The sequence below is a fragment of the Mesoplodon bidens genome (genome assembly GCF_964165515.1).
Source record: "Mesoplodon bidens genome assembly, chromosome: 13".
Classification (NCBI taxonomy): domain Eukaryota; kingdom Metazoa; phylum Chordata; class Mammalia; order Artiodactyla; family Ziphiidae; genus Mesoplodon; species Mesoplodon bidens.
This window is the reverse complement of record NC_138169.1, coordinates 8,953,315-8,966,972: the sequence shown is the minus strand read 5'-3', so window position 1 is coordinate 8,966,972 and position 13,658 is coordinate 8,953,315. Positions and strand designations below refer to the sequence as shown.

The 13,658-nt window shown below is 41.5% G+C and overlaps 1 protein-coding gene across 6 annotated transcripts in view; it reads right to left on the bottom strand.

Moving 5' to 3' along the window:
* IFT81 (intraflagellar transport 81) overlaps nucleotides 1–13,658 on the bottom strand; it is a 192,638-nt gene that overhangs the window by 20,441 nt on the left and 158,539 nt on the right. For all 6 annotated transcript variants that reach the window (XM_081253180.1, XM_081253178.1, XM_081253182.1 and 3 more), the window contains 2 exons: nucleotides 5,247–5,375; nucleotides 4,048–4,137 (listed from right to left, as the gene is read on the bottom strand). In XM_081253180.1, the coding sequence (XP_081109306.1) occupies nucleotides 4,048–4,137; nucleotides 5,247–5,375 (219 nt within the window). The remainder of the gene's footprint in view (nucleotides 1–4,047; nucleotides 4,138–5,246; nucleotides 5,376–13,658) is intronic.

Sequence of the window (13,658 nt, the reverse complement as noted above, 5' to 3'; positions counted from 1 at the left end):
ACGCACAGGCTCAGTGGCCATGGCTCACGGGCCCAGCCGCTCTGCGGCATGTGGGATCTTCCCGGACCGGGGCACGAACCCGTGTCCCCTGCATCGGCAGGCGGACTCTCAACCACTGCGCCACCAGGGAAGCCCTTGATGTCACTTTTATTTGTTGAAAAGAATAATTATAAAGACTATGGCAAACAAGGGAAATATATTAACTGAATAGAACCATAAAGTAACTAAATGCAATGTATACTGCCATTCCAACCATGTAGAAAAAGTATAAAGAGGACAAGGATAAGATACAAAGATGAACACTGTTCAGCTGTTAATAAAAGGATAATGGGTGGTGTAGTAAAGATGTTAAGCAGCAGTCCCCAACCTTTTTGGCACCAGGGACCAGTTTTGAGGAAGACAATTTTTCCATGGACCAGGGCAGGGTGGGGGATGGTTCAGGTGGTAATGCCAGTGATGGGGAGTGGCAGATGAAGCTTCATTCGCTTGCCTGCTGCTCACCTCCTTCTCTGGGCAGGCCACAGACCAGTAGCAGTCTGCAGCCCGGGGGTTGGGGACCCCTGAAGTAAAGTACCCAAAGTACCCATAGCCTCTCCAGAAGGAAAATTCTCTAGGCAGCCATATTTAGTACTGTATCACCCTCCTTTCTTCTGATCCTTACCCACAAGCATAGCCGGTTACACTAAGGATGGATCCTCGGTCTGACCTGAGGATAGCCAGTAATCTCTGAGGTAGTCTGGTGTGGAAAACTGCCCCCAAAAGAGAGGAGCTGCACCAGGAGTTTAAATTAGAAAAGGCAGAGAAAACAGGGCAGTTATAGTGAAAACTTCAACATGTATGTAGAGAGAAAGGCTACAGTGTGACATATGAACAATGAGGAGCCCTAAGCGAGCTAAGGTTACAAGCATGCCAATCCAAAGAATGGGGAGAAACTAAAAGATGGAGAAAAGAAACATAGGCAGACACACAGCTGGTGGCAGGCACAGTGAGAAGCCAATACAGAGTGATTCACTGAGTCATGTTATTGGTGTAGTATGAGTATGAAGAACTTGGCTCTGCCATTTACCAGCTGTGTAACCTTGGGCAAGTCCTTTACCCCTCTGTGCCTTTATTTGCTCATTCGTGTAAAGGGTGGTTTATCTAACTGGGTGCTTACGAGGCCTGAATGAGTAATGTAACAGTGCCTGGCACACAGAAAGCACTTGATAAATGCTATTACTATCACATTCATCATCATTATCCATAAGCTCCCACTAAGGTTCCTGAAGCTTCCCTGAGCCAAAATGCTCGGGTAGAGAAGTATATAGTACCTCTGCCTGCTCCAGAGAGACTATAGTTCTGATCCTTGGATTTCCAAAACAGCATATTTCCTTTAATGTTCTAAATATCCTTTCAATAAAACTCCTCATTTAAAATGTAAATGGGGGCTTCCCTGGTGGCGCAGTGGTTGAGAGTCCGCCTGCCGATGCAGGGGACACGGGTTCGTGCCCCGGTCTGGGAGGATCCCACATGCCGCGGAGCGGCTGGCCCCGTGAGCCATGGCCGCTGGGCCTGCGCGTCCGGAGCCTGTGCTCCGCAACGGGAGAGGCCACAACAGTGAGAGGCCCGCATACTGCAAAAAAAAAAAAAAAAAAAAAAAAAAAATGTAAATGGACTTAATAAAAGAACTACAGGCATACCTTAGAGATATTGTGGGTTCTGCCCCAGACCACTGCAAAAAAGTGAATATTGCAATAAAGCGAATCACATGAATTTTTTGGTTTCCCAGTACATATAAAACTTATGTTTACACTACACTGTAATCTATTAAGTGTGTAATAGCATTGTCTAAAAATGTATATATTTTAAAATACTTTATTGCTAAAAAATGCTAACCACCATCTGAGTCTTCAGCAAGTCAATCTTTTTGCAATAGTAACATCAAAGATCACTGAGCACAGATTACCATAACAAATATATAATAATGAAAAAGTTTGAAATATTGCAAGAGTTACCAAAATGTGACACAGAGACATGAAGTAAGCAAATATTGTTGGAAAAATGGCACTGATAGACTTACTTGACACAGGGTTGCTACAAACCTTTAATTTGTAAAAAATGTAATAAAGTGAAGTACGTCTGTATTTACAAACAGATTTATTTTACTATATTTTATTTTATTATATATTTTATTTTTACTATTAGGGAGAAATTTTACCATCACCAGAAATACATATAAGTGTTCCCTTTTGTCTGCAAGTTGCTGACTCAAGAAAAGCATTAAGAAAATCAATTCTTTAGAAAGTACCCATGAAAACAGTCCTTGATGTCCTCAATCTGAAAACCTTGCTCAAAAATCTCCTTTCTGAAATCTTCCTTTCCTGACAATCATTTCATTTCCTTACTTCCTTCATTTCCTTCCCTTTTCCTTATCAGTTAAGTATATGATTCTGATTATATTTTTTCTATATTGTTCTTAAGTTGGGTTATCTTTTTTTTTTTTTTTTTTTTTGCGGTACGCGGGCCTCTCACTGTTGTGGCCTCTCCCCTTGCGGAGCACAGGCTCCGGACGCGCAGGCTCAGCGGCCATGTCTCACGGGCCTAGCCGCTCCGCGGCATGTGGGATCTTCCCGGACCGGGGCACAAGCCCGTGTCCCCTGCATCGGCAGGCGGACTCTCAACCACTGCGCCACCAGGGAAGCCCCAGGTTGGGTTATCTTTTGTTTTTCCTAATTTCCTCATGTGTTTGTTCCATCTCACCTATGACAGTATGAACCCCAGAGAACAGGGACTTGTCTCTTCCATTTCTTTCGTGGCAGCAGGAGTGTCTAATGAAATAAGCAGGAGATTTAAAATAAGATGCTAGAGATGCTAGAGTCAAGCCCCAACTCTCTCACTTCCTACTTCTCTCTTTGGATAAGTCACTCAACCTGTCTCAGACTCCACGGCATTTTCTATAAAAAAGGAAACAATATCCATCTGATTTCAAAGTCCAGAGTGATTTCTCACTCTGCTTCCCTGACTCTGATGGATGGCATTCATGACAAGTTTTATAGTTCCATCCTTAGGCACATGCAGTACAGCTCACATTCAAACCTAAAATTACTACGTGGAGAATGATAAAATAACAATTGTTAATGACAAACGGCGAAGGCCACCTGATCTGGATTTGTGGGGGGCATTTACCTTCTCACAGTTTACCTTTAAAGCAGTGCCTGGAATTAGCTTCCAAGTAACTGTATTTCATCACTTAATCATAAGCCATCATGGTTTGCCCCCCACCCTGCTCCCCAGCAAAGCAAGTTCATTAATCTAACATTAACTTGTCACCACTCGTTGGCAGACTCTGAACTTTTACCTGGCCACAGAAGAATGTGACTTCATAACTATGACATGAGTATGATTTAAAGCAAAAATCTCATTTGGCTGTACTTGTGATTTTAGCTTAAACTCCTTCCTCTCCTTCTCTCCTCTGCCCCCGCCAAAAATTTATGACAAAACAAACAGCATAAAATAAACAAAAACTGTTGTAGGTCACATTATTATTCTCTTTTGCAGAATCATATAAAAAATAATAATTTATTTCCAGAAATAACCCAAGTAAAATATTTGGGATTCTAACTAATACATCTGAACAAGAGAGAGTATTAAAAGTATCACAAGGGCTTCCCTGGTGGCACAGTGGTTGAGAGTCTGCCTGCTGATGCAGGGGACACAGGTTCGTGCCCTAGTCTGGGAGGATCCCACATGCTGTGGAGCGGCTGGGCCCGTGAACCATGGCCGCTGAGCCTGCATGTCCGGAGCCTGTGCTCCACAACGGGAGAGGCCACAACAGTGAGAGGCCCGCGTACCGCCAAAAAAAAAAAAAAAAAGTGTCACAAAATTACCACCTAGTGGGGTGGGACGGGAGGGTGGGACGGAGATGCAAGAGGGAAGAGATATGGGGATATATGTATATGTATAGCTGATTCACTTTGTTATAAAGTAGAAATGAACACACCATTGTAAAGCAATTATACTCCAATAAAGATGTTAAAAAAAAAGTATCACAAAATTAAATTCACTTACTTGACATTTCTGACGCAATTGTCGTAGTTCTTTTATAACTGGAGCTAGAGCTGATTTCTTTTCAGATACCAGAGAATTTAGTCTTTTTACCTGTCATTTAAACAAAATATATGACATCTAAGAAAAGAATTCAAAAGAACAAAAATACCATAAAGATATTTATTGAAGTGTTATATATGAGTGAAAAAAACTATAAATTACTTCAATGTCAAACAGTGGGAAAGTCATTTAGTAAGTATTGATTCCTCAATAAGAAGGAATATCACTTAACTGTTCAAAATGTCAATTATTAACACTGCAAACCATTATGGGAAAATATTTACAATCTAGCACTGAATAACTAAAATAAATTACAAAGTTGCCTTTATACAGCTTTGTATTATGTAAAAAGTATATAATTATGTAGGTTATATAAAATACACATAAACATAGATGAAGTGATATTCAAAATACTTAATAACCCAAAAGGCATAAGTAATGACCAATCAGAATGGACATCAGCCACAGAGATGAACAGGGTCTTGGAGGCCTCTGCTGTACTAAATGTTCATCTTTATAGGAGTTAGAATGTGGTGAAATCCAGAGGGTTCTGGGACGAATGTGGACAAGACAGGTGGAGGTGGGTACTCTGAGAGTTTGGGGCAGCAGCTATTTACCAATAAGTAGTGAAAGATTTCAACATTTTAATGCCTGATGAAGCTGTATCCGTGCATTCTGGCTGAACAGCAGTCCTGAATACAGAAAGATACTAAGGACATACACAAAAATGAAATAATTGTATTAATTTAAGTAGCATGATTTGGGAAAACTTGTTTTTTCATCTTAAATATTTCTTTAATACCATGTAACTTTTTTTTTTTTGGCTGAGCTGTGCAGCATGCGGGATCTTAGTTCCCTGACCAGGGACCGACCCCGTGCCTCCTGCAGTGGAAGCACAGAGTCCTAATCACTAGACTGCCAGGTAATTCCCAATGCTATGTAACTTTTACACATTTCAAAAACCACAAAATTGAACAACCTCTTTACAACCTCATTAGAATGGAAAATTCAAAAGAGAGTGATAAAGACAGATGAAAGAATGTAAAGAAAACAATGCACAGAAATGAAAATTTGAATGTTTCACTGAAAACAGAACACAAAAATATCTGCCTCAGAGGTAGACAATAAAACAAATAAACAAACAAAGCCTGTGTAATCACCATTTCAGACATGTCATCCAGTGTTCGTCCTTTCACTTCATCAACTTCACTCTTCAGGGCGGATACTCTTTCTAGCTCTTCTTGGGTGTAACTATATCCAGATATACCCTTTTTCTCCTCAATAGTTTGCTAAAAGTAAAGAATACAATAGGTGTAAAAAATGGGGTCCACAAAATGGGTGTCAAAACCTTGATGATTCCATAAGAAGTATATAGAAACATAAGAAGTATATAGATTTAATAGGTAACAATAAAGTCGTAAATAAAATAAAGTAGTTTAAATCCTAAAGAACAATCTTTATTGACTTCAACAATAATTACGTTCCTTTATATGTTATAAACTTATACTAAGTTTTACTATGGTATCTTCAGGTGCATAGGAAGTAATTATAATTTTAGACTTTAGAATAATGCTATGCAGTTGGCACAGAATCTAAAACATAGGATGCACTCACTAAATATTTGGTGAATGAATGAATTCTCAAGTGATCAACTGTACATATTTGCTCACTCATCCAATATTTATTATATACCTTAATGTGCCAAGTACAGTTCTAGATATGCTGAACTAGACACCAGATATGCTGCAGTGAACAAAACAGAGCTAACTTCTAGTGAGAGTAAACGGGCAATAGGTAAACAAGTAAAATACATATAGTGTGAGGTAAGAGTGGGGTTGGAATCTTAAAAAACAGGGTGGTTAGAGAAGGTCTTCCTGAGAAGATGACACCTAGTAAAGTCCTAAAGGAAGAGAGGGAGCAAGCCAAAGAGATATGCAGGAGATCAGCAAGTGCAAAAGACATGAGGTAGGAGCATACCTGACTTTTTCAAGAAATAGCTAGATGGGAGGAGCTCAAAATGGAGTGAGAATGAGGTGGAGGTTGGGGAGGGATCATACAGGACTCAGCTGGTTTGCTGCAATAGTCTCAGCTTACATCTATTGTCTTTTTCATTCTCAAAAGTGTCCTAGTTTCGATGATAAATTATATCGTTATCTTATGTTTTAGGCTAGTGAAAGAGCTTGGACTTATTTTAAATGAAATGGGAGGCTTGTTGGAAGATTCAGAGTAAAGGAATTTTTTTTTTTTGGCCGCACTGTACGGCATGTGGGATCTTAGTTCCCCAACCAGGGATCGAACCTGTGCTCTCTGCATTGGAAGTGTGGCGTCTTAACTACTGGACCACAGGGAAGTCCTCAGAGTAAAGGAATTTTTAAACAAAGACTTTAACATCTGTGCTGAGATCAAACTATAGAGGGGCAAGGGTAGGGGCAGAGAAGCCAGTTAGAAGACGATTCCAATAATTCAAGTTAGAGATGATGGTAGCATGAATCAGGTGGGGGCAGCAGAGGTGATGAGAAGTGGTTCTGTATATATTTTGAAGATAGATCCAACAAGATATTATGACAGGTTAGATGTAGGGTATGAGGGAAAGTGGGTAAAGAATGACTCCAAGGTTTTCAGCCTGAAGAACTGAGAGGATGGAGTGCCCATTTGTTGAGATGAGGACTTGGGAGGAACAGGTGAGGGAGTTGTAAAGATCAGAAGTTTAGTTTTGGACATGTTAAACATCTGAAATCTCTAGTAGAAGTCCAAGAGAGTTCAAGATGTTGCACATACAAGACTGGAATTTGAGAAGCAATCTAGGCTGGAGATACAAATTTGTGAGTTGTCTGCATAGACAATATCTTTAAAGCCATAAGAGAATAAGATCACCAAGGGAGTGAGGGTAGAGAAGAGATCCAAGGCCTAAGCCTGGGGAACTCAAACATCTAGGCTTTGGAGAAATGAGAAGAAATCCGCCATGGAGTAGGAACAGGAGTTGTTAGTAAGGGAAAAACAAGGAGAGTGCAGTGTGCTAGAAGACAAGTAAAGAAACATTTTACAGGAAGAGGGAGTTATGAACTATGTCTAACACTGCCAATAGGAAGATAACTAAAATGAATCTGTCTGGACTAATCTCAGGATATTTGCAGTGGATGCTGTGGGCGCTCTGCCCTGCTCTGCTTACTGTGTCAGTGTACCATCCCCCAGCTGTTGTGAGAATCGGTATTTTGATGGTTTACAGCTGTCCCTTCTTCAAAGTGTACCCCTGGTTTACCAGGAACTGTATCACACTACTTCTTGGGTGGTAGTAAGAGAGTCCATAGCAAATTACTGACTGACACAGGGGTCCAAAGGGGTAGCCCTCCTGCCTAAAGATGAGACCAACTTTGTGATGCAATTTATGCTCCAGAGCTCCTTATGCAATCAGAATGAAATTGGACTCCAGCTGAATCCACTTTTTCCTCTTGCTTCATCTTTTTTCCTAAGAGCACTCACTGAATTTATCATATGAGGAGGAATAAGAATTCTTGTTTCCGGTTCTGCTTCTAGAGAACCTGACCAAACTACAAGGATGGGCTTCTAAGGTAGGATCACTCATAGGGTGAATGGAACTGAGAGCCCTATCATTGGGGGCAAGCAGAGTATCGTTAGTCCTAGGCATGTTATAGCAGTACAATTGCTAAGGCTGGTGAACTAGGGCAGAATATAGGTGGAAGGGATTATGGTGGGCATGACAATGGAAGGCTTGACTCTCCTTCAAGAGAGTTTGCTGAGAGGAACAAAGCTGACTGACAGCCATAACTGCTGCCCCTCTGGATCCACCATCACACCAAGGCCATGCTTCCCCCAGGCTGTTCCCAGCCAGAGGCTGACCCATTCCTGCCTGACTGGGAAATCCTCTAATTGGTGACTGGCTCAGGAACTCCCCATCATCCCAACCAAAACTTCCTTAAAACTGTGCTTACAGCCTAAGGCTCTTCCTCTCCAATCCTCCTTCCTTCTTCTTCCTTCACAGAAGAGCCTAAAGGCATTTAGAGCCTAAAGGCTTTCCCTGCCGCCTGCTGCTCAATTCCCTTTACCCTTCACAAAGGCTTCCTCCGATAAATCTCTTGTACATCTAATCCAATCTGGGCATATGCTTCTTGGAGGACCTCAACTATCACAGGAACATACTAGCTGGTACAGTGTTGCTGGTGTTCGAGAAGCATGAAGAAATAGTAACTATAAGGACTATGAAATTGGGGTGGCTGTTGCTAAGCTCAAATGACAGGCTCAAATCCATTAATCAGTAATTTAAAGCAAAGTGATAAGTCAGAGAACCTCCTTAGGAGCTTTAAAGAAACCCTCATTTCCTGTGGCTATGGGGCAGAGAGAGCTGAAAACCACGGACAGGACTTAAATTGTGAGACTGGCCAAACTTCAGAGAAGGCTGAACGTATCCTATGTCAAAGTCAGGGCTCTGAGAGGGAAGGGAAAGAGTGCTGAGTCTGAAATGGGGATAACTGGATAGGCTCACTTGAGAACCTTAGCACCCCAGATTATCTTTTATCTTCTGGGTAGTGGCAAATGGCTTAGCTTGTTGGGTCAGGGGCCTGGAGGAAGCAAGATAGCAAGACTGAATGACTGGGGACAAGGAGGTCTCGGGGAGAGGCATTTGGATCGAGCTATAAGAGTTAACACTAAGTGTGAAGATCTCTTCATCACATGTATATGGCCACTGGACAATGTCCACAGCAGAAGAGGCACTCAGCAGCCGAGTGGAAAGGATGATTTGGTCTTTCCAAAAAGGCCAAAAAGGCTGACAGTAGATGTCAGCCAGCCTCTGTCATTGGCCACCCAGGGTGTGGACAATGGGCTCATGAACAGAATGGCTATGTTGGCAGAGATGGAGGCTAAGTATGGACCAAATAACATGGGCTCTCTCACTAATGCTCATCTAGCTAATGCTACTGCCAAGTGTCTGAGCTGGCAGCAACAGAGACCAATCCTGAGTTCTGGGTATGGAATCATCCCCTGAGGAAACTGATCATCTACTTAGTGGCAATTTGATAACACCAGATTCTTTCTACCTTGAAAAGAACAACACTTCATCCTGAATGAGACTGACCCATATTCTGGGTAAGGGTTTGTTTTTCTTGCCCACAGTGCTTTAGGCAGCACCACTATCCAAAGGCTCAGAATGTCTGGTCTACTGATGTGGAATCCCACATAGTATCACCTGAGACCAAGGGACCTACTTTATGGCAAAGTAGGTATGGCGATGGGAACATGACCACAGGATTCAGTCACTGTACCACACACCATCCAGAAAGCTAATGGGCTGACTGAATAGTGGAAGGGCCCTATGAACGTACAGCTAAGGTGCCAGCTTGGAATTCATGGCCTGTGAAGATAAGTTCTGTTCTTCATGATGGAGTGTATATCTTAAACCAATGCCCATTACATGGTGTTGTGTTCCAAATAGATCCAAAGACCCAAAATTACATGGGTCTTGGAACCATGAGATGAAAGTATGAGTGTTATCACTCACCAGAATTCCCACTCATCCACAGGGAATTATGCTTCCCTTCTTGACAACTTTAGGCTCTGTGGGTATAAATGTTCTGGTTTCCATAAGGCACATGCTTCCACCAGAAGGCACATTGAGAAGCCCTTTAAACTTAATGCTCTGCTTACCATCTTGTCACTTGGGCTCCTCATGCCCACAGACCAGCAGGCAAAGAAAAGAGCGATTTATTGGCAGAACATGTTAAGGATATACAGATGCTGCTATATAATGAGGGACAGATAGGAATAAGTTTGGCATTCAGGTGATCCATTAGGGCATATCTTGGTACTCTCATGCCCAGTTTTAACAGTAAATGGGTAAGTTTAGCAACCACAGCCTGATAAGGGCATTGTACTAGAATCTCATACCTCTTAAGAATGAGGGACTGAGTCATCCCACCAATTGAGTCATCCAGCAGTCCCAACCTTTTTGGCACCAGGGACCAGGTTTGTGGAAGACAATTTTTCCACAGACGGCGGAGGGTGGGGGTCGGGGGGATGGTCCAGGTGGTAATGCCAGCGACGGGGAGCGGCAGATGAAGCTTCGCTGGCTCGCCCACCGCTGACCTCCTGCTGTGCGGCCCAGTTCCTAACAGGCTGCAGACCAGTACCAGTCCATGGCCCAGGAGTTGGGGACCCCTGATAGACCACTGGAGGTGCTAGCCAAAGGTGTGGGGAATCTAGGATGGATGGCAGAGGAAGGAGATACTGAGTATCAATTATGTCCTTGGGCCCAAATGAAGCAAAGAGAGTTTTCATTTGTCCTCCTAACCCTCCCATTTTCCTAGAACTTTTGACCAACTGTAATCCTGTATACACTATACCAGGATGGATTGACTTCAATGTGAGAAACAAGTAGATCTCAGTAGGTCAAGGGGTGGCTTAGAGTGGATGTTGTTGGTGCTCTGCTCAAACCTCACCTGCACGCTGCAATGAGCGTTGACTGCTAATGGCTCACAGACGCCCCCTTCTCCAGAACATGCCCTTAACCCAATGGGGGCTGCCTCATCTAGAAGGTGATACCGTGCCATAGCCAATGACTGACTGATATGGGAGGATAAAAGGCCAGCCCCCTTGCCTCAAGGTGGAATCAACTCCATGGTGCAATGTGTGCTCCAAAGTTCTTCATGGGATCAAAATGAAGCTGTTTTCAGTTGGGGATACATCCTTGCTTGGCTTTTTTCTGCTGCTCCATCAGTTTCCCTCATTCCCTTTCTTCTGAAGGTACTCCCCCCCTCAGTAAATCACTTGCACCAAGTAGTCCCCTCTCAGGCTCTGCTTCTAAGGAACCCAGCTTAAGAAAAGATGTAAAGCAAAAACTGATGGAACTAAAAGGATAAAGATTATAGCTTTTTTTTTTTTTTTTTTTTTGCAGTACGTGGGTCTCTCACTGTTGTGGCCTCTCCCGTTGCGGAGCACAGGCTCCAGACGAGCAGCCTCAGCGGCCATGGCTCACGGGCCTAGCCGCTCCGTGGCATGTGGCATCTTCCCGGACCGGGGCACGAACCCATGTCCCCTGCATCAGCAGGCGGACTCTCAACCACTGCGCCACCAGGGAAGCCCGATCATAGATACTTTAAAACATCTTTTTCAATAACTGATGGAATAAGCAGATGAAAATATAAATAGAAACATGAATACATGGAGGCTAAACAATACACTGCTTAATAACCAAGAGATCACTGAAGAAATCAAAGAGGAAATCAAAAAATACCTAGAGATACATGACAATAAAAACACGACAACCCAAAACCTATGGGATGCAGCAAAAGCAGTTTGAAGAGGGAAGTTTATAGCAATACAATCCTACCTCAAGAAACAAGAAACATCTCAAATAAACAACCTAACCTTACACCTAACGCAAGCAGAGAAAGAAGAACAAAAAAACCCCCAAAGTTAGCAGAAGGAAAGAAATCATAAAGATCAGATCAGAAATAAATGGAAAAGAAATGAAGGAAACAATAGCAAAGATCAATAAAACTAAAAGCTGGTCCTTTGAGAAGATAAACAAAATTGATAAACCATTAACGAGACTCATCAAGAAAAAAAGGGAGAACACTCAAATCAATAGAATTAGAAATGAAAAAGGAGAAGTAACAATTGACACTGCAGAAATACAAAGGATCATGAGAGATTACTACAAGCAACTATATGCCAATAAAATGGACAACCTGGAGGAAATGGACAAATTCTTAGAAAAGCACAACCTTCCAAGATTGAACCAGGAAGAAATAGAAAATATAAACAGACCAATCACAAGCACTAAAACTTAGACTGTGATTAAAAATCTTCCAACAAACAAAAGCCCAGGACCAGATGGCTTCACAGGAGAATTCTATCAGACATTTAGAGAAGAGCTAACACCTATCCTTCTCAAACTCTTCCAAAATATAGCAGAGAGAGGAACACTCCCAAACTCATTCTATGAGGCCACCATCGCCCTGATACCAAAACTAGACAAAGATGTCACAAAGAAAGAAAACTACAGGCCAGTATCACTGATGAACATAGATTCAAAAATCCTCAGCAAAATACTAGCAAACGGAATCCAACAGCACATTAAAAGGATCATACACCATGATCAAGTGGGGTTTATCCCAGGAATGCAAGGACTCTTTAATATACTCAAATCAATCAATGTGATACACCATATTAACAAATTGAAGGATAAAAACCATATGATAATCTCAAGAGATGCAGAAAAAGCTTTCAAAAAATTCAACACCCATTTATGATAAAAACCCTCCAGAAAGTAGGCATAGAAGGAAATAAACTCAACATAATAAAGGCCATATATGACAAACCCACAGCCAACATCGTTCTCAATGGTGAAAAACTGAAACCATTTCCACTAAGATCAGGAACAAGACAAGGTTGCCCACTCTCACCACTATTATTCAACATAGTTTTGGAAGTTTTAGCCACAGCAATCAGAGAAGAAAAAGAAATAAAAGGAATCCAAATCGGAAAAGAAGAAGTAAAGCTGTCACTGTTTGCAGATGACATGATACTATACAGAGAGAATCCTAAAGATGCTACCAGAAAACTACTAGAGCTAATCAATGAATTTGGTAAAGTAGTAGGCTACAAAATTAATGCACAGGAATCTCTTGCATTCCTATACACTAATGATGAAAAATCTGAAAGAGAAATTAAGGAAACACTCCCATTTACCACTGCAGCAAAAAGAATAAAATATCTAGGAATAAACCTACCTAGGGAGACAAAAGACCTGCATGCAGAAAAGTATAAGGCACTGATGAAAGAAATTAAAGATGATACAAACAGATGGAGAGATATACCATGTTCTTGGATTGGAAGAATCAACATTGTGAAAATGACTATACTACCCAAAGCAATCTACAGATTCAATGCAATCCCTATCAAACTACCAATGGCGTTTTTCACAGAACTAGAACAAAAAAAATTCACAATTTGTATGGAAACAAAAAGACCCCGAATAGTGAAAGCAAACTTGAGAAAGAAAAACGGAGCTGGAGGAATCAGGCTCCCTGACTTCAGACTACACTACAAAGTTACAGTAATCAAGACAGTATGGTACTGGCACAAAAACAGAAATATAGATCAATAGAACAGGATAGAAAGCCCAGAGGTAAACCCACACACATATGGTCACCTTATTTTTGATAAAGGAGGCAAGAATATACAATGGAGAAAAGACAGCCTCTTCAATAAGTGGTGCTGGGAGAACTGGACAGCTACATGTAAAAGAATGAAATTAGAACACTCCCTAACACCATACACAAAAATAAACTCAAAATGGATTAAAGACAAAAATATAAGGCCAGACACTATAAAACTCTTAGAGGAAAACATAGGCAGAACATTCTATGACATAAATCACAGCAAGATCCTTTTTGACCCACTTCCTAGAGAAATGAAAATCAAAATAAACAAATGGGACCTAATGAAACTTCAAAGCTTTTGCACAGCAAAGGAAACCATAAACAAGACGAAAAGACAACCCTCAGAAAGGGAGGAAATATTTGCAAATGAAGCAACTGACAAAGGATTAATCT